This window comes from Oncorhynchus nerka, linkage group LG24 (assembly GCF_034236695.1).
Source record: "Oncorhynchus nerka isolate Pitt River linkage group LG24, Oner_Uvic_2.0, whole genome shotgun sequence".
NCBI classification, from domain to species: Eukaryota; Metazoa; Chordata; class Actinopteri; order Salmoniformes; family Salmonidae; genus Oncorhynchus; species Oncorhynchus nerka.
The window spans coordinates 6,334,983-6,355,615 of NC_088419.1; the positions used below are offsets into that span (position 1 = coordinate 6,334,983).

The 20,633-nt window shown below is 46.5% G+C and overlaps 1 protein-coding gene across 2 annotated transcripts in view; it reads left to right on the forward strand.

Annotated features, from left to right (window-relative positions):
- The first annotated feature begins 116 nt into the window (after positions 1-116).
- LOC115116788 (heme transporter FLVCR2-like) overlaps positions 117-20,633 on the forward strand; it is an 80,715-nt gene continuing 60,198 nt past the window's right edge. The window contains exons 1-3 of one of the 2 annotated variants that reach the window (XM_065008570.1): positions 117-1,372; positions 5,391-5,532; positions 15,101-15,241. In XM_065008570.1, the coding sequence (XP_064864642.1) occupies positions 773-1,372; positions 5,391-5,532; positions 15,101-15,241 (883 nt within the window). In that variant the 5' untranslated portion in view covers positions 117-772. The remainder of the gene's footprint in view (positions 1,373-5,390; positions 5,533-15,100; positions 15,242-20,633) is intronic. The other variant, XM_065008571.1, reaches the window with a different exon arrangement.

Here is a 20,633-nt window from a genome sequence, read left to right on the forward strand (position 1 = left end):
CATTTTGGCATTGATAGTGGAATAATTTTAGTTTGTAGAATATATATATATATTACAGACTAAAGGATTCCACTATCAATGCCAAAATGCTATTTTTCTGTGTATATCTGAGGGCGGGGGAGCACAGAAGTCGGATGTTGGGTTGATGTCCCCGGGTGTTGTGCCACATTTCAACACAGACGGCGGTGAGGGGTCAATGTTGTCGGGGTCACTGGTCGGTACCACGTGGGGACGTAAAACCGGCGTTTACAATGGACAATGGATACTTCGCGCGTCATATACGTTACGTTGAGACACTTTTAGGGCTAAATAGTTGTGTCTATTGAGGTCTAACTGCTTGTGAAAGTAGGCTACTGTTTTGTCAACTCCAGCACACTAGGAAGTGAGGTTAACTTGTAATGTAGCTAGGCTTGACTGGGGTGTTTTAAAAAAGCTTTCGCACGAACGTCGAATAATTTCCTAGTTTCTCTAACTAACTTCATTTTTGTATTTTTGTATTTTTATCTCAGGGAATGTATTTTATTTTAAACTAATTGATTTACTAACGTGGCGTAATAAATAGAAGCTGGTGTCATTTGTAGTTTGATTGGCGAACTTCGAGAGGTGGTGTAACTGGCTTGGTTTAAATGTACCAACACGGTATGTACTAACTATCTTGGAGCTGTCACAGACAACGGTAGTCGGTCTACTCTGAACTCCCACTAAAATGTAACAGAAATACGTGTCTGGATTGTTTTCACCAGCACGTCGTTGAATAAACGTAAGCTACAATATGAGCAGCGGAAAACCCTCTTTGGTTGATGGCGAAATCAACGACAATGAAAATGTGGCCGATTTGGAAAAAAATAAAATGATGTCTGCCGGTGACAGCGAGGAGGTTCGTCTGGAGAACAATATACAACTCAACCGGAACGGTCACGATACAACCAAAACGACAAAACTATACAAGCGGAGATGGTTCATCGTGCTGCTGTTCAGTTCGTATTCTCTCTGTAACTCTTTCCAATGGATCCAGTACGGAATTATCAACAACATTTTCATGAGGTTCTACGAGGTAGGGTCTTTTACTATAGATTGGATGTCTATGATCTACATGTTGACTTACATCCCCTTCATATTCCCAGTCACCTGGTTACTGGATAAGAAGGGTCTCCGTGTCATTGCGCTGGTGGCTACGGCCATGAATTGTGCGGGGACTTGGATCAAGGTGACAAGCGTGAGACCGGATCTGTTTGCGGTGACCATGCTCGGACAGTTCTGTTGCTCCCTTGCGCAGGTATTTATCCTCGGGATGCCGTCGAAGATCGCCTCGGTGTGGTTCGGATCGGAGGAAGTGTCCACCGCTTGCTCCATCGGGGTCTTTGGAAACCAGGTATGTTATGTAGTCCAAGGTCCAATAGGTTAAAAAGTAATTGCTAATATAGCTATTTGATTATGCAATTACAATGTAATGTCTTATTGATTTAGTCAGTTATCTAAATGTCACAGATTACTCCATCCAGGTGTCTATTTGACCCAGTGGCGCAATTACGCATGCCTCTCGAGCCACTACTTGCCTATATTGGTCAGTTGGTCATCTCTCATCCTCGGCCCTCAAAGGTGGAAGGTCAATGTCATCACATATAGTGTCTTCAGAGAGTATTCACACCCCTTGACCTTTTCCACATTTTGTTGTGTTACAGCCTGAATTGAAAATGGATTAAATTGAGACGTTGTGTTTCTGGTTTACACACACTAACCCCATAATGTCAAAGTGGAATTGTTTTTAGAAATGCTTACAAATGAAAAGCTGAAACGTTTTGAGTCAATTAGTATTCAACTCTTTGGTTATGACAAGCCTAAATAAATTCAGGAGTAAAAATGTGCTTAACAAGTCCCATAATAAGTTGCATGGACTCACTCTGTGTGCAATAATAGTGTTTAACATGATTTTTGTAATGACTACCTCATCTCTGTTCCCCACACACACAATGATATGTAAGGTCCTTCAGTCCAGCAATGCCTTTCATACACAGATTCAACCACAAAGACCAGGGAGGTTTTCCAATGCCTCGCAAAGAAGGGCACCGATTGGTAGATGGGTAAAAATACAAAAGCAGAAATGATATATCCCTTCGAGCATAGTGAAGTTATTTTTTTATATATATTTTTTAACCCCTTTTTTCTCCCCAACTTAATTTCTCCCCAACTTCATGGTAAATGTAATAGTACGGTGGCCATTTGATGAATTGTTCAGCAGTCTTATGGCTTGGGGGGTAGAAGCTGTCGAGGAGCCTTTTGGTCCTAGACTTGGTGCCCCGGTACCGCACGGTAGCAGAGAATATACACTGCTCAAAAAAAATAAAGGGAACACTTTAAACAACACAATGTAACTCCAAGTCAATCACACTTCTGTGAAATCAAACTGTCCACTTAGGAAGCAACACTGGTTGACAATACATTTCACATGCTGTTGTGCAAATGGAATAGACAACAGGTGGAAATTATAGGCATTTAGCAAGACACCCCCAATAAAGGAGTGGTTCTGCAGGTGGGGACCACAGACCACTTCTCAGTTCCTATGCTTCCTGGCTGATGTTTTGGTCACTTTTGAATGCTGGCGGTGCTTTCACTCTAGTGGTAGCATGAGACTGAGTCTACAACTCACACAAGTGGCTTAGGTAGTGCAGCTCATCCAGGATGGCACATCAATGCGAGCTGTGGCAAGAAGGTTTGCTGTGTCTGTCAGCGTAGTGTCCAGAGCATGGAGGCGCTACCAGGAGACAGGCCAGTACATCAGGAGATGTGGAGGAGGCCGTAGGAGGGCAACAACCCAGCAGCAGGACCGCTACCTCCACCTTTGTGCAAGGAGGAGCACTGCCAGAGCCCTGCAAAATGACCTCCAGCAGGCCACAAATGTGCATGTGTCTGCTCAAACGGTCAGAAAACGACTCCATGAGGGTGGTATGAGGGCCCAACGTCCACAGGTGGGGGTTGTGCTTACAGCCCAACACCGTGCAGGACGTTTGGCATTTGCCAGAGAACACCAAGATTGGCAAATTCGCCACTGGCGCCCTGTGCTCTTCACAGATGAAAGCAGGTTCACACTGAGCACATGTGACAGAGTCTGGAGACGCCGTGGAGAACGTTCTGCTGCCTGCAACATCCTCCAGCATGACCGGTTTGGCGGTGAGTCAGTCATGGTGTGGGGTGGCATTTCTTTGGGGGGCCGCACAGCCCTCCATGTGCTCGCCAGAGGTAGCCTGACTGCCATTAGGTACCGAGATGAGATCCTCAGACCCCTTGTGAGACCATGTGCTGGTGTGGTTGGCCCTGGGTTCCTCCTAATGCAAGACAATGCTAGACCTCGTGTGGCTGGAGTGTGTCAGCAGTTCCTGCAAGAGGAAGGCATTGATGCTATGGACTGGCCCGCCCATTCCCCAGACCTGAATCCAATTGAGCACATCTGGGACATCATGTCTCGCTCCATCTACCAATGCCACGTTGCACCACAGACTGTCCAGGAGTTGGCGGATGCTTTAGTGCAGGTCTGGGAGGAGATCCCTCAGGAGACCATCCGCCACCTCATCAGGAGCATGCCCAGGCGTTGTAGGGAGGTCATACAGGCACGTGAAGGCCACACACACTACTGACCCACATTTTGACTTGTTTTAAGGACATTACATCAAAGTTGGATCAGCCTGTTGTGTGGTTTTCCACTTTAATTTTGACTCCAAATCCAGACCTCCATGGGTTGATACATTTGATTTCCATTGATCATTTCTGTGTGATTTTTGTTGTCAGCACATTCAACTATGTAAAGAAAAAAGTATTTAATAAGAATATTTCATTAATTCAGATCTAGGATGTTATTTTAGTGTTCCCTTTATTTGTTTGAGCAGTGTAGATTAGAACTTGGGTGACTGGAGTCTCTGACAATTTTATGTCTTTCCTCTGACACTGCCTACTATATAGGTCCTGGATGGCAGGAAGTTTGGCTCCAGTGATGTACTGGGCCGTTCGCACTACCCTCTGTAGCGCCTTACGGTCAGATGCTGAGAAGTTGCCATACTAGGCGGTGTTGTAACCGGTCAGGATGATCTCGATGGTGCAGCTGTAGAACTTTTTGAAGATCTGGGGTCCCATACCAAATCTTTTCATTCTCCTCAGGGGGAAAAGTTTTTGTCGTGCCCTCTTCACGACTGTCTTGGTATGTTTGGACCATGATATTTCGTTGGTGATGTGGACACCAAGGAACTTGAAACTCTCAACCCGCTCCACTACAACCCCGTCGATGTTAATGGGGGCCTGTTCGGCCCGTCTCCACCATCCAGCTCATGTTGCCCATCCTCTGGTTGCTTGGCTATACCGCCGGCTCCACAGGAGTGCTGGGAATAACCCCAGTAGGTCAAACTAGATTCCCTTGTTTCGGACATAATATACCACCGGCTCCACAGGAGTGCTGGGAATAACCCTAGTAGGTCAAAGTAGATTCCCTTGTTTCGGACATAATGCGCCACCAACACAGGCACACATCCCATAATGCACCACCAACACAGGCACACATCCCATAATGCACCACCAACACACATCCCAGGGATGGGCAGGTGTTTCTCTGTAGCCTCCGGTCCGTGAGGATGGGCAGGTGTTTCTCTGTAGCCTCCGGTCCGTGAGGCTGGGCAGGTGTTTCTCTGTAGCCTCAGGTCCGTGAGGCTGGGCAGGTGTTTCTCTGTAGCCTCAGGTCCGTGAGGCTGGGCAGGTGTTTCTCTGTAGCCTCAGGTCCGTGAGGCTGGGCAGGTGTTTCTCTGTAGCCTCAGGTCCGTGAGGCTGGGCAGGTGTTTCTCTGTAGCCTCAGGTCCGTGAGGCTGGGCAGGTGTTTCTCTGTAGCCTCAGGTCCGTGAGGCTGGGCAGGTGTTTCTCAGTAGCCTCTGGTCCTTGAGGCTGGGCAGGTGTTTCTCTGAAGCCTCAGGTCCTTGAGGCTGGGCAGGTGTTTTTCCTATCCACCATGCTTCTACATCTGCATTGCTTGTGTTTTGGGTTTCAGGCTGGGTTTCTGTATAAGCACTTTGTCACATCGGCTGATGTAAAAATGGCTTCGTAAATACATTTTGATTTGATCACTGGGACCTCTGAAGAGATGGCCCAACATGCACTGCCTGTCAGCCAGTTTGAGACTGGTTCAATTTCTACCACAATGAATGAATGCCCTCTGTCTACAACAGCCACCCCTATTGGCCATCTCCAGCCTTTCTGTCTCCCAATAAGTGTGGTCGTTGTTATGTTGTGTTTCTTCTCTTCCAGCTGGGTATAGCCATTGGGTTCCTGGTCCCTCCCATCCTGGTGCCTAACGTTTCCCAACATGCATCTCCAATAAGTGTGGTCGTTGTTATGTTGTGTTTCTTCTCTTCCAGTTGGGTATAGCCATTGGGTTCCTGGTCCCTCCCATCCTGGTGCCTAACGTTGAGGACATGGATCAGCTGGCCTATCACATCAGTATCATGTTCTACATCACAGCAGGAGTTGCTACCCTGCTCTTCCTACTGGTCGTCATAGGTAACATGTTTATTGTTATACTATAAATATAAACATCATCAAACTCTCTTACTAATGCGTATATAACCCCTTGACCTTTTTTATTTTTTGTTGTTGTGTTAAAGTGGGATTAAAATGAATTGAAAATCTAATTTAAAACAAAATGTTTATATATATTTTAACGTTCTGAGTCAATACATGGTAGAATCACCTGCGATTGATTACAGCTATTAGTATTTCTGGGTACGTTTCTTAAGATCTTTTCACACCTGGATTGTACAATATTTGCAGAATATTCTTTTTTAAATTCTTCAATCTTTGTCAGGTTGGTTATTGATCATTGCTGACAGCCATTTTCAAGATTTATCATGAATTTTCAAGCCAATGTAAGTCAACATGGTAACTGGGCCCCTCAGGAACATTCAATGTCGTCTTGGTAACCAACTCCAGTGTACATTGGGCCTTGTGTTCTAGGTAATTTTTCTGCTGAAAGGTGAATTCATCTCCCAGGGTCTGTTGGAAAGCAGACTGAACCAGGTTTTCCTCTATGATTTTGTCTCTGCTTAGCTCTAATCTGTTTATTTTTATCCTAAAAAACTCCCTAGTCCTTGCCAATGACAAGTATACCCATAACATGATGCTGCCATCAATATTCTTCAAAATATGAAGAGGGGTACTCACTAATGTGTTTTATTTGTACAAAGCATTCACGAGAATGCTTTGTATTCAGGATATAAAGTTAATTTCTTTGCCACATTTGTTTCCTTCTCAGTTTTACTTTAGTGCCTTATTGCAAACAGGATGCATGCTTTGGAATATATTTTATTCTGTTGAGACTTCCTTCTTTCACTCTGTCATTTAGGTTAGTATTTTGGAGTAACTACAGTGTTTATCCGTCCTCAGTTTTCTCCTATCACAGCCATTAAACTCTGGAACTGTTTTAAAGTCACCATTGGCCTCATGGTGAAATCCCTGAGAGGTTTCCTTCCTCTCCGGCAACTTGAGTTAGGAAGAGCTAGGGCTGTTACTGTGACCATAATAACTCTGACATCAATGCAAAATGTAATTGAAAATCTAATCAAACACTTGATGAGAGCCCATGAGCTCATGTTACACAACATTTCTATAGGCTATGCAATGGAGTGAGAAAACAGAGTGATGCCTTCTATTAAAAAGAGGAGGATCCCATCAGCTTTCTATAGGCTAGGCCTACTATATTTATTTTTCAACTTTCCTAATATTAAGCACGTTGCTTCTCTTTACAACAGGAGTATAGCCTACCTGGCTGACATGAAAATGAACTGCAGGGAAAAGTGTCCTCTGTTTGCTATTCAAGTGCTTATGGTTGACATGTATTTTCTTTACCTTGTTACTGACAGATGCATTATGGTCCAATCTAAACTAATTTCACACATGATTTATTACATGTAAAGACCAGATTAAATTGAGAATAGTCAGTCTGATGAGTGACAATATTATCACTTGTGAATGATGTGTGCAGTCGGAGGCAGTCAACTTTTTCAAATCATAGTTGCATGCATCATGTAGCCTCGCCCATAGACCAATATGTTTTGATAAGGTTGGTATCACAACTAAAGTGGCCAAAATACTTTAAAATGCAGCTAGACTTAAGACCCCTGGAACAGGGTTGGAGAACCCAGAGCCTAGAGAAACAAGACCCCTGGAACAGGGTTGGAGAACCCAGAGCCTAGAGAAACAAGACCCCTGGAACAGGGTTGGAGAACCCAGAGCCTAGAGAAACAAGACCCCTGGAACAGGGTTGGAGAACCCAGAGCCTAGAGAAACAAGACCCCTGGAACAGGGTTGGAGAACCCAGAGCCTAGAGAAACAGGACCCCTGGAACAGGGTTGGAGAACCCAGAGCCTAGTGAAACGTGTGTTCTTATATAAGCCCAGTCACTGTGCAGTTGTGTGTGAAAACAAGAGTTTTGACTGACTTCTAATTTAAACGAGTATCTCAGCTTTCTCCTATGTTTATTGCTCACATTAATTGAAGCACATTAATCCGTTTTACAACCGGTGTAGCCTACCCAGCATGTGTAGCCTACCCAGCATGTGTACCCAGCATGTGTAGCCTACCTAGCATGTGTAGCCTACCTAGCATGTGTAGCCTACCTAGCATGTGTAGCCTACCTAGCATGTGTAGCCTACCCAGCATGTGTAGCCTACCCAGCATGTGTAGCCTACCCAGCATGTGTAGCCTACCCAGCATGTGTAGCCTACCTAGCATGTGTAGCCTACCTAGCATGTGTAGCCTACCCAGCATGTGTAGCCTACCCAGCATGTGTAGCCTACCCAGCATGTGTAGCCTACCCAGCATGTGTAGCCTACCTAGCATATGTAGGCTGCGCGTGAGTTTCAAGTTTGGGGAAGCACATTTTCACCTTCTATAATAAATTATAACTGCATTTGCAGTTAAGATATTGGATAGTCTAAAGAAGAGTGTTGAGCGCGTGGCTCATGTAGTGTTGAGTATTATTATAATTTTTGACCTTTTTATTTAAATAGGCAAGTCAGTTAAGATTCAGTTTCTTATTTACAATGACGGCCTAGGAACAGTGGGTTAACTGCCTTGTTCAGGGAGCAGAACGACAGATTTTGTTTTACCTTGTCAGCTCGGAGATTCGATCTAGCAACCTTTTTGGTTACTGGCCCAACACTCTAACCACTAGGCTACCCTGCCGCCTCTACACTCTTACCACTAGGCTACCCTGCCGCCTCTACACTCTAACCACTAGGCTACCCTGCCGCCTCTACACTCTAACCACTAGGGCCACCTCTGCAACCTCTCTAACCACTAGGCTACCCTGCAACCTCTGCACTCTAACCACTAGGCTACCCTGCCGCCCCTGCACTCTAACCACTAGGCTACCCTGCCGCCTCTACACTCTAACCACTAGGCTACCCTGCCGCCTCTACACTCTAACCACTAGGCTACCCTGCCGCCCCTACACTCTAACCACTAGGCTACCCTGCCGCCTCTACACTCTAACCACTAGGCTACCCTGCCGCCCCTACACTCTAACCACTAGGCTACCCTGCCGCCCTACACTCTAACCACTAGGCTACCCTGCCGCCTCTACACTCTAACCACTAGGCTACCCTGCCGCCTACACTCTAACCACTAGGCTACCCTGCCGCCTCTACACTCTAACCACTAGGCTACCCTGCCGCCTCTACACTCTAACCACTAGGCTACCCTGCCGCCTCTACACTCTAACCACTAGGCTACCCTGCCGCCTCTACACTCTAACCACTAGGCTACCCTGCCGCCTCTACACTCTAACCACTAGGCTACCCTGCCGCCTCTACACTCTAACCACTAGGCTACCCTGCCGCCTCTACACTCTAACCACTAGGCTACCCTGCCGCCTCTACACTCTAACCACTAGGCTACCCTGCCGCCTCTACACTCTAACCACTAGGCTACCCTGCCGCCTCTACACTCTAACCACTAGGCTACCCTGCCGCCTCTACACTCTAACCACTAGGCTACCCTGCCGCCTCTACACTCTAACCACTAGGCTACCCTGCCGCCTCTAACCACTCTAACCACTAGGCTACCCTAGGCCGCCTCTACACTCTAACCACTAGGCTACCCTGCCGCCTCTACACTCTAACCACAGGCTACCCTGCCGCCTCTACACTCTAACCACTAGGCTACCCTGCCGCCTCTACACTCTAACCACTAGGCTACCCTGCCGCCTCTACACTCTAACCACTAGGCTACCCTGCCGCCTCTACACTCTAACCACTAGGCTACCCTGCCGCCTCTACACTCTAACCACTAGGCTACCCTGCCGCCTCTACACTCTAACCACTAGGCTACCCTGCCGCCTCTACACTCTAACCACTAGGCTACCCTGCCGCCTCTACACTCTAACCACTAGGCTACCCCCTGCCGCACTCTAACCACTAGGCTCTAACCACTAGGCTACCCTGCCGCCTCTACACTCTAACCACTAGGCTACACCCTAGGCTACCCTGCCTCTACACTCTAACCACTAGGCTACCCTGCCGCCTCTACACTCTAACCACTAGGCTACCCTGCCGCCTCTACACTCTAACCACTAGGCTACCCTGCCGCCTCTACACTCTAACCACTAGGCTACCCTGCCGCCTCTACACTCTAACCACTAGGCTACCCTGCCGCTACCCTACACTCTAACCACTAGGCTACCCTGCCGCCTCTGCACTCTAACCACTAGGCTACCCTGCCGCCTCTGCACTCTAACCACTAGGCTACCCTGCCGCCTCTGCACTCTAACCACTAGGCTACCCTGCCGCCTCTGCACTCTAACCACCACCCTGCCGCTGCACTCTAACCACTAGGCTACCCGCCGCCTCTGCACTCTAACCACTAGGCTACCCTGCCGCCTCTGCACTCTAACCACTAGGCTACCCTGCCGCCTCTGCACTCTAACCACTAGGCTACCCTGCCGCCTCTGCACTCTAACCACTAGGCTACCCTGCCGCCTCTGCACTCTAACCACTAGGCTACCCTGCCGCCTCTGCACTCTAACCACTAGGCTGCCGCCCTGCACCCTAACCACTAGGCGCCCCTGCACTCTAACCACTAGGCTACCCTGCCGCCCCTGCACTCTAACCACTAGGCTACCCTGCCGCCCCTGCACTCTAACCACTAGGCTACCCTGCCGCCCCTGCACTCTAACCACTAGGCTACCCTGCCGCCCCTGCACTCTAACCACTAGGCTACCTACCGCCCCTCCACTCTAACCACTAGGCTACCCTGCCACCCTCCACTCTAACCACTAGGCTACCCTGCCACCCTCCACTCTAACCACTAGGCTACCTACCGCCTCTACACTCTAACCACTAGGCTACCCTGCCACCCTCCACTCTAACCACTAGGCTACCCTGCTGCCCCTGCACTGTGAGTGATTTCTGTTCTGTTTAGCCTGAAGTGAATTTTGGGTTATTCAATTATATTATTAAATGTTTGCATGTTAGTCTCTTTGGATGAATGTGTCTTCTAAATGACATTTCAAAATTATTCAGCCTTTTGTTGTTCTTCCTTTTTCTTGCTCATACATCCCCTTCTGAAGCGTATGTCAGGTATGTAAAGTGTGTGTTGTGTTGGGTTTGTAGTGTGTGTGTGTGTGTGTTGGCGCATAGGTACGCCTGTCCACTTGGGATGTAATTTAGGACACTCAGGCTTTTACTATGAACATACGAAACATTGACAAAGAGAGAATTAGTAGACTTGACTTTATAATTCCAGAACTTTCCCTCCAGAGGAGATTGTAGAATGTATGTCATTGTGAGAACATGCTGAAAAGAGGTACTTGTTTTAAGGTATTTGTTTTATCATTCTATAAACAGTAAACGCCTCAATACAGTTTTGGACAACACACCAATTTTATTAAGTGTGCTTTCTGACTTTGAAAAGTTAGGGGGAGCGCTCTGAGTGGGAGAAGGGCTGCGTTCTGTAGGAAGTGACCCGTTCAAACAGACAGGAAATGTGTCAGCACAAAGATCTCTCTCTCTCTCTCTCTGTCTCTCTCTCTCTCTCTCTCTCTCTCTCTCTCTCTCTCTCTCTGTGTCTCTCTCTCTCTGTGTCTCTGTCTCTCTCTCTCTCTGTGTCTCTGTGTCTCTCTCTCTCTGTGTCTCTGTCTCCCCCGCTTTCTGTTTACCCCATACACTGTTTTATTTCTCATAACAGACACGCAAAGCAGATATTTTTTGCCAATGGCCGAGGAGGAACTGTTTCAGCACTGAAACAGGCTGGTTTTAACTGATTTATTGCTGACACGTGTAGGAGTGGCCGCAGGGAGCCGTGTCATCAGGGTGTGACGTACAAGTCACCTGATCAGAGGGCCCGGTCACGAGTTGTAGAGAGAAACACAACGGATAAAAACACCATTGTCTTTTTTGCTGGTGGGGCTGCTGCTGGTGGGGGGTGGTGGTTATGCTCATTGTGAAAAACAAAAGGACATTTGTAATGACATTCTCTAGTAGTACTGTAGTTAGGTTAATACCATTCTCTAGTAGTACTGTAGTTAGGTTAACACCATTCTCTAGTAGTACTGTAGTTAGGTTAATACCATTCTCTAGTAGTACTGTAGTTAGGTTAACGCCATTCTCTAGTTGTACTGAGGTTAATACCATTCTCTAGTTGTACTGTAGTTAGGTTAACGCCATTCTCTAGTTGTACTGTAGTTAGGTTAACGCCATTCTCTAGTTGTACTGTAGTTAGGTTAACGCCATTCTCTAGTTGTACTGTAGTTAGGTTAAACCTACAGGTATCTGGTTAGTGCTGTAGTGAGGTTAAACCTACAGGTATCTGGTTAGGTTAAACCTACAGGTATCTGGTTGTGCAGCCTAATTAATGCTCTTCTGCCCTTGTGTCATTCTTGTTTTGCTCTACCTACAGATGTAGGATCTTAATTTGATCACCCTGTTGCAGGAGAACTTTCCTGCAATGCAGTGTGTAATTTGAGGTTTGGAAAGGATTCTGAAGTAGGGCTGCACGATTCAGACAAAATATCGAATTGCAATTTGTTTTGGCCAGATATTGCGATTTTCAAACACTTTTCAAACACTCAAACGTGACGGACATTTTTTTTCACGGTGCAATTGTCGGTTGACATGTAACTGAAATACAGTACCAGTCAAAAGTTAGGACACATCTACTCATTCCAGGGTTTGTCTTTATTTTTACTATTTTCTACATTGTAGAATAATAGTGAAGACATCAAAACTATGAAATAACACATATGGAATCATATAGTAACCAAAAAAGTGTTAAACAAATAAAAATATATTTTACAGTTGAGATTTTTCGAAGTAGCCACCCTTTGCCTTGATGTCAGCTTTGTACACTCTTGGCATTTTTCTCAACCAGCTTCATGAGTTATTCACCTGGAATGCATTTCAATTAACAGGTGTGCCTTGTTAAAAGTGAATTTGTTGAATTTCTTTCCTTCTTAATGCAATTGAGCCAATCAGTTGTGTTGTGACAAGATAGGGGTGGTATACAGAGGATAGCCCTATTTGGTAAAAGACCATGTCCATATTATGGCAAGAACAGCTCAAATGAGAAAAGAGAAACAACAGTTCATCATTACTTTAAGACATGAAGGTCAGTCAATCCGGAATATGTCAAGAACTTTGAAAGTTTCTTCAAGTGCAGTCGCAAAAACCATCAAGCGCTATGATGAAACTGGCTCTCATGAGGACCGCCACAGGAAAGGAAGACCCAGAGTTACCTCTGCTGCAGAGGATAAGTTCATTAGTTACCAGCCTTAGAAATTGCAGCCCAAAGAAATGCTTCACAGAGTTCAAGTAACAGACACGTCTCAACATCAACTGTTCAGAGGAGACTGCGTGAATCAGGCCTTCATGGTTGAATTGCTGCTAAGGAACCACTACTAAAGGAAACCAATAAGAAGAAGAGACTTGCTTGGGACAAGAAACACAAGCAATGGACATTAGACTGGTGGAAATTTGTCCTTTTGGTCTGAGTCCAAATTTGAGCTTTTGGGTTCCAACTGCCGTGTCTTTGTGACTCAGTAGGTGAACGGATGATCTCTGCATGTGTGGTTCCCACTGTGAAGCTTGGAGGAGGAGGTGTGATGGTGCTTTGCTGGTGACACTGGTATTTATCTAGAATTCAAGGCACACTTAACCAGCATTGTTACCACCACATTCTGCAGCGAGACGCCATCCCATCTGGTTTGTGCTTAGTCCCACTATCATTTGTTATTCAACAGGACAATGATCCAACACACCTCAAGGCTGTGTAAGGGCTATTTGACCAAGAAGGAGAGTGATGGAATGCTGCATCAGATGACTTGGCCTCCTCAATCACCCGACCTCAACCGACTTGTGATGGTTTGGGATGAGTTGGAACGCAGAATGAAGGAAAAGCAGCCAACAAGTCCTCAGCATATGTGGGAACTCCTTCAAGACTGTTGGAAAAGCATTCCAGGTGAAGCTGGTTGAGAGAATGCAAAGAGTGTGCAAAGCTGTCAAAGCAAAGGGTTGCTACTTTGAAGAATCTGAAATATGGCTAGGGTCTTGGCTCTGAGTGTACTGTAGCTGAGGGTGCCAGTTCAGTGAGCGCATTGTAGTTGACAGTACTTAGCAAAGAGTGCAATCCTGCTTGTCAAGACACCCCAGGGAAGACTATAGCTTAGAACAGGACACTCCTGCTGGTCAAGACAACCCAGGGAATATTGTAGTTTAGAGATAATAACAAAGTATTCTGCACACAAAGACATCTGCTCTCTCGGGAGAATGGTAGCTGGAAGCAGGTCATAGATCAAGCAAGTACAGCTCACCACTCCTGTCCACAGGCTTTTAGGCTTTCAGCTAGATGACAAAAACATTTCTCAGACCCAAAGGAATGTCACCTGTTGATTCTGATGGATGCATATCCTGTTTTAAAGGGCCAGTTTGTGCTGTTCTGTGAAGGGAGTAGTATACAGTGTTGTACGAGATCTTCAGTTTCTTGGCAATTTCTTGTATGGAATAGCCATAATTTCTCAGAACAAGAATAGACTGACGAGTTTCAGAAGAAAGTTATTTGTTTCTGACCATTTTGAGCCTGTAATCGAACCCACAAATGCTGATGCTCCACATACTCAACTAGTCTAAAGATCAATTAGCCTTTTTAAAATGATAAACTTGGATTAGCTAACACAACGTGCCATTGGAACACAGGAGTGATGGTTGCTGATAATGGGCCTCTGTACACCTATGTAGATATTCCATAAAGAATCTGCTGTTTCCAGCTACAATGGTCATTTACAACATGTCTAAACTGTGTTTCTGATTAATTTGATGTTATTTTAATAAACAAAAAATGTGCTTTTCTTTCAAAAACAAGGACATTTCTGAGTGACTCCAAACTTTTGAACGGTAGTGAATATGAAACTGAGATTAAGGAATAATCTCTGCATAAACCCACTCTGATACATTCTTAAATCGTGCTTCACTCTTTTGATGGTATGTTACTGATATCTCTCTCCATCTCCCCTCCCTTTCTCCATCTCTCACCATCTCTCCATCCCTCCCTCCATCTCTCACCATCTCTCCATCCCCTCTCCATCTCTCCACCCCCCTTCCATCTCTCCATCCGCCCCTCCCTCTCTCCATCTCTCTCTCCATCCCCCTCCCCATCTCTCCATCCCCCTCTCTCTCTCCATCCCCCTTCCATCTCTCCATCCCCAACTCCCTCTCTCCATCCCCCTCCCTCTCTCCATCCCCCTCCCTCTCTCCATCCCCCTCCCTCTCTCATCCCCCTCCCTCTCTCATCCCCCTTCCATCTCTCCATCCGCCCCTCCCTCTCTCCATCTCTCTCTCCATCCCCTTCCATCTCTCCATCCCTCTCCATCTCTCTCTCTCCATCCCCTTCCATCTCTCCATCCCCCCCTCCCTCTCTCCATCTCTCTCTCTCCATCCCCCTTCCATCTCTCCATCCCCCCTCCCTCTCTCCATCCCCCTCCCTCTCTCATCCCCCTTCCATCTCTCCATCCGCCCCTCCCTCTCTCCATCTCTCTCTCCATCCCCCTTCCATCTCTCCATCCCCCTCCCTCTCTCTTCAGTGTTCCAGGAGCGTCCGGAGCTCCCTCCCACCCAGGCTCAGGCCACAGCTCGCTGCATCCCTCCTGAACAGTACTCCTACACAGCCTCCATCCTCAGGCTGCTCCGAAACAAACCCTTCCTCCTCCTCATCCTCACATACGGTTAGTACACCTCCCTGGTAATCACTATAGTAACTATTCTACCACACTACTGAACCCGAGCCAAGACTAACCATTCCAAACTGAGCTGAGCCAAGCCGTACTGGGCTGAACCAGGTATTTTTGGGGGGGGTGTCTTCAATACCTGGTGACCCGTCGTTCTATTACAAGGGAAGGAGGTTATTCTTGAGTCAGGAGGAACCGTGATAAGGTGGTAGGTTATAAAAGTCTGATAATGATCATCAATGTCGGTCTGATCTACCACACTAGACAACCAGTTGAGTCTTAGTTGTCCGGAGGTTATTGGTGCGTTCGGATGGTACTCCGGAACTCCTGCCCTCCACTTGATTGTATGGGTTAACCTAGCTACATGTGTGTTACTCTCTTTATGTCCGAAAGGTGAAAGGTCAGTGATGAAACGTCACCATCTGGTGTATCATCATTCTGGCCCGGGTTTTCCCCCACTAGGAAGGCCATTCTAGTGGTTATTCCCGAATTGGGAACTTGCCCCTCCAAGTTTCCAATTTTAGTATCCGACACACCATATTTCTCCCCCTGCATCACAGGTACACCGTTAATGTATTATCCTATGGGAAAGGACTCTGCGCTGGCTAGGACGCCATTGGCTGTCCCCAAACAGACGCCATTGGCTGTCCCCAAACAGACGCTATTGGCTGTCCCCAAACGGAGGAAGTGTTATGCTCTCATGTTCCTTTCATTATTTTTGATCTAATCACAGTCTCATGAATGCATGTCAGACTTATTGCCTGTTTAACACTCTGAATCACAGTCTCATGAATTTAACAAAGGCTAAATGTATTCTGGTCTGTAGTAGTGCACTATATAGGGAATATGGTCTATAGTAGTGCACTATATAGGGAATAGGGTCTATAGTAGTACCACTATATAGGGAATAGGGCTCTGGTCTATAGTAGTGCACTATATAGGGAATAGGGTCTATAGTAGTGCACTATATAGGGAATAGGGTCTATAGTAGTGCACTATATAGGGAATAGGGTCTATAGTAGTGCACTATATAGGGAATAGGGTCTATAGTAGTGCACTATATAGGGAATAGGGTCTATAGTAGTGCACTATATAGGGAATAGGGTCTATAGTAGTGCACTATATAGGGAATAGGGTCTATAGTAGTGCACTATATAGGGAATAGGGTCTATAGTAGTGCACTATATAGGGAATAGGGTCTATAGTAGTGCACTATATAGGGAATAGGGTCTATAGTAGTGCACTAATATAGGGAATAGGGTCTATAGTAGTGCACTAATATAGGGAATAGGGTCTATAGTAGTGCACTATATAGGGAATAGGGTCTATAGTAGTGCACTATATAGGGAATAGGGTCTATAGTAGTGCACTATATAGGGAATAGGGTCTATAGTAGTGCACTATATAGGGAATAGGGTCTATAGTAGTGCACTATATAGGGAATAGGGTCTATAGTAGTGCCACTATATAGGGAATAGGGTCTATAGTAGTGCCACTATATAGGGAATAGGGTCTATAGTAGTGCCACTATATAGGGAATAGGGCCTATAGTAGTGCCACTATATAGGGAATAGGGCTCTGGTCTATAGTAGTGCCACTATATAGGGAATAGGGTCTATAGTAGTACCACTATATAGGGTCTGTAGTAGTGCCACTATATAGGGAATAGGGTCTGTAGTAGTGCCACTATATAGGGAATAGGGTCTGTAGTAGTACCACTATATAGGGAATAGGGTCTGTAGTAGTACCACTATATAGGGAATAGGGTCTATAGTAGTGCACTATATAGGGAATAGGGTCTATAGTAGTGCACTATATAGGGAATAGGGTCTATAGTAGTGCACTATATAGGGAATAGGGTCTATAGTAGTGCACTATATAGGGAATAGGGTCTATAGTAGTGCACTATATAGGGAATAGGGTCTATAGTAGTGCACTATATAGGGAATAGGGTCTATAGTAGTGCACTATATAGGGAATAGGGTCTATAGTAGTGCACTATATAGGGAATAGGGTCTATAGTAGTGCACTATATAGGGAATAGGGTCTATAGTAGTGCACTATATAGGGAATAGGGTCTATAGTAGTGCACTATATAGGGAATAGGGTCTATAGTAGTGCACTATATAGGGAATAGGGTCTATAGTAGTGCACTATATAGGGAATAGGGTCTATAGTAGTGCACTATATAGGGAATAGGGTCTATAGTAGTGCACTATATAGGGAATAGGGTCTATAGTAGTGCACTATATAGGGAATAGGGTCTATAGTAGTGCACTATATAGGGAATAGGGTCTATAGTAGTGCACTATATAGGGAATAGGGTCTATAGTAGTGCACTATATAGGGAATAGGGTCTATAGTAGTGCCACTATATAGGGAATAGGGTCTATAGTAGTGCCACTATATAGGGAATAGGGTCTATAGTAGTGCCACTATATAGGGAATAGGGTCTATAGTAGTGCCACTATATAGGGAATAGGGTCTATAGTAGTGCCACTATATAGGGAATAGGGTCTATAGTAGTGCCACTATATAGGGAATAGGGTCTGTAGTAGTACCACTATATAGGGAATAGGGTCTGTAGTAGTACCACTATATAGGGAATAGGGTCTGTAGTAGTACCACTATATAGGGAATAGGGTCTGTAGTAGTACCACTATATAGGGAATAGGGTCTATAGTAGTGCACTATATAGGGAATAGGGTCTATAGTAGTGCACTATATAGGGAATAGGGTCTATAGTAGTGCACTATATAGGGAATAGGGTCTATAGTAGTGCACTATATAGGGAATAGGGTCTATAGTAGTGCACTATATAGGGAATAGTATCAGCCTGGTTCTGTCTCCTCTCCTAACCCCTCTGATAGGGTCATTATGTGTGGGCTGTGTGTGTGTGAGGCTGTGTCTCTACACTGTGTGTGTGTGAGGCTGTGTCTCTACACTGTGTGTGTGTGTGAGGCTGTGTCTCTGCACTGTGTGTGTGTGTGTGAGGCTGTGTCTCTACACTGTGTGTGTGTGTGTGTGAGGCTGTGTCTCTACACTGTGTGTGTGTGTGTGAGGCTGTGTCTCTCTCTCTCTCTACACTGTGTGTGTGAGGCTGTGTCTCTCTCTCTCTCTCTCTACACTGTGTGTGTGTGAGGCTGTGTCTCTCTCTCTCTCTACACTGTGTGTGTGTGAGGCTGTGTCTCTCTCTCTACACTGTGTGTGTGTGAGGCTGTGTCTCTCTCTCTACACTGTGTGTGAGGCTGTGTCTCTCTCTCTCTCCACTGTGTGTGAGGCTGTCTCTCTCTCTCTCTACACTGTGTGTGAGGCTGTCTCTCTCTCTCTCTCTACACTGTGTGTGAGGCTGTCTCTCTCTCTCTCTACACTGTGTGTGTGAGGCTGTCTCTCTCTCTCTCTCTACACTGTGTGTGTGAGGCTGTGTCTCTCTCTCTCTACACTCTGTGTGAGGCTGTCTCTCTCTCTCTCTACACTCTGTGTGAGGCTGTCTCTCTCTCTCTCTACACTCTGTGTGAGGCTGTCTCTCTCTCTCTCTCTACACTGTGTGTGAGGCTGTCTCTCTCTCTCTCTCTACACTGTGTGTGTGAGGCTGTCTCGCTCTCTCTCTACACTGTGTGTGAGGCTGTCTCTCTCTCTCTCTCTCTACACTGTGTGTGAGGCTGTCTCTCTCTCTCTCTCTACACTGTGTGTGAGGCTGTCTCTCTCTCTCTCTCTACACTGTGTGTGAGGCTGTCTCTCTCTCTCTCTACACTGTGTGTGTGTGAGGCTGTGTCTCTCTCTACACTGTGTGTGTGTGAGGCTGTGTCTCTCTCTCTCTACACTGTGTGTGAGGCTGTCTCTCTCTCTACACTGTGTGTGAGGCTGTCTCTCTCTCTCTCTACACTGTGTGTGAGGCTGTCTCTCTCTCTCTCTCTACACTGTGTGTGTGAGGCTGTCTCTCTCTCTCTCTCTCTCTACACTGTGTGTGTGAGGCTGTCTCTCTCTCTCTCTCTCTCTCTACACTGTGTGTGTGAGGCTGTCTCTCTCTCTCTCTCTCTCTCTACACTGTGTGTGTGAGGCTGTCTCTCTCTCTCTCTCTCTCTACACTGTGTGTGTGAGGCTGTCTCTCTCTCTCTCTCTCTACACTGTGTGTGAGGCTGTCTCTCTCTCTCTCTCCACTGTGTGTGAGGCTGTCTCTCTCTCTCTACACTGTGTGTGAGGCTGTCTCTCTCTCTCTACACTGTGTGTGAGGCTGTCTCTCTCTCTCTACACTGTGTGTGAGGCTGTCTCTCTCTCTCTACACTGTGTGTGAGGCTGTCTCTCTCTCTCTACACTGTGTGTGAGGCTGTCTCTCTCTCTCTACACTGTGTGTGTGAGGCTGTCTCTCTCTCTCTACACTGTGTGTGTGAGGCTGTCTCTCTCTCTCTACACTGTGTGTGTGAGGCTGTGTCTCTCTCTCTCTACACTGTGTGTGTGAGGCTGTGTCTCTCTCTCTCTCTACACTGTGTGTGTGAGGCTGTGTCTCTCTCTCTCTACACTGTGTGTGTGAGGCTGTCTCCTCATGGTAATTTACAGCGTGTGAGTTTCATGTTTGTGGAAGACAATTTTCACCATTTTAAAATGTACCTTTTTTATAATAAAAGCTAAACACGCATAATCTCATTTGTGGTCACTTTAGATAATGGTGTTTTCCTGCTGAAGGAACATGTGCAGTTATAGCCTGCTGCCGCATTGCTGCGCTTATAAATGTGAAGAAAATAATAATAATAGTTTATTACAAAAATGTTTGTAAACCTTCTGATCTCAATCAATTAATAAAATGTATTTATAAAGCCCTTCAATCAGCTGATGTCTCAAAGTGCTGTATAGAAATACCCAGCCTAAAACCCCAAACTGCAAGCAATTCAGGTGTAGAGGCCTGTGGGCTAGAGGCCTGTGGGCTAGAGTCCGTATGCCTGTGGGCTAGAGGCCGTATGCCTGTGGGCTAGAGGCCTGTGGGCTAGAGGCCTGTGGGCTAGAGGCCTGTGGGCTAGAGGCCTGTGGGCTAGAGGCCGTATGCCTGTGGGCTAGAGGCCGTATGCCTGTGGGCTAGAGGCCGTATGCCTGTGGGCTAGAGGCCTGTGGGCTAGAGGCCTGTATGCCTGTGGGCTAGAGGCCTGTATGCCTGTGGGCTAGAGGCCTGTATGCCTGTGGGCTAGAGGCCTGTATGCCTGTGGGCTAGAGGCCGTATGCCTGTGGGCTAGAGGCCTGTGGGCTAGAGGCCTGTGGGCTAGAGGCCTGTGGGCTAGAGGCCGTATGCCTGTGGGCTAGAGGCCGTATGCCTGTGGGCTAGAGGACGTATGCCTGTGGGCTAGAGGCCTGTGGGCTAGAGGCCTGTATGCCTGTGGGCTAGAGGCCGTATGCCTGT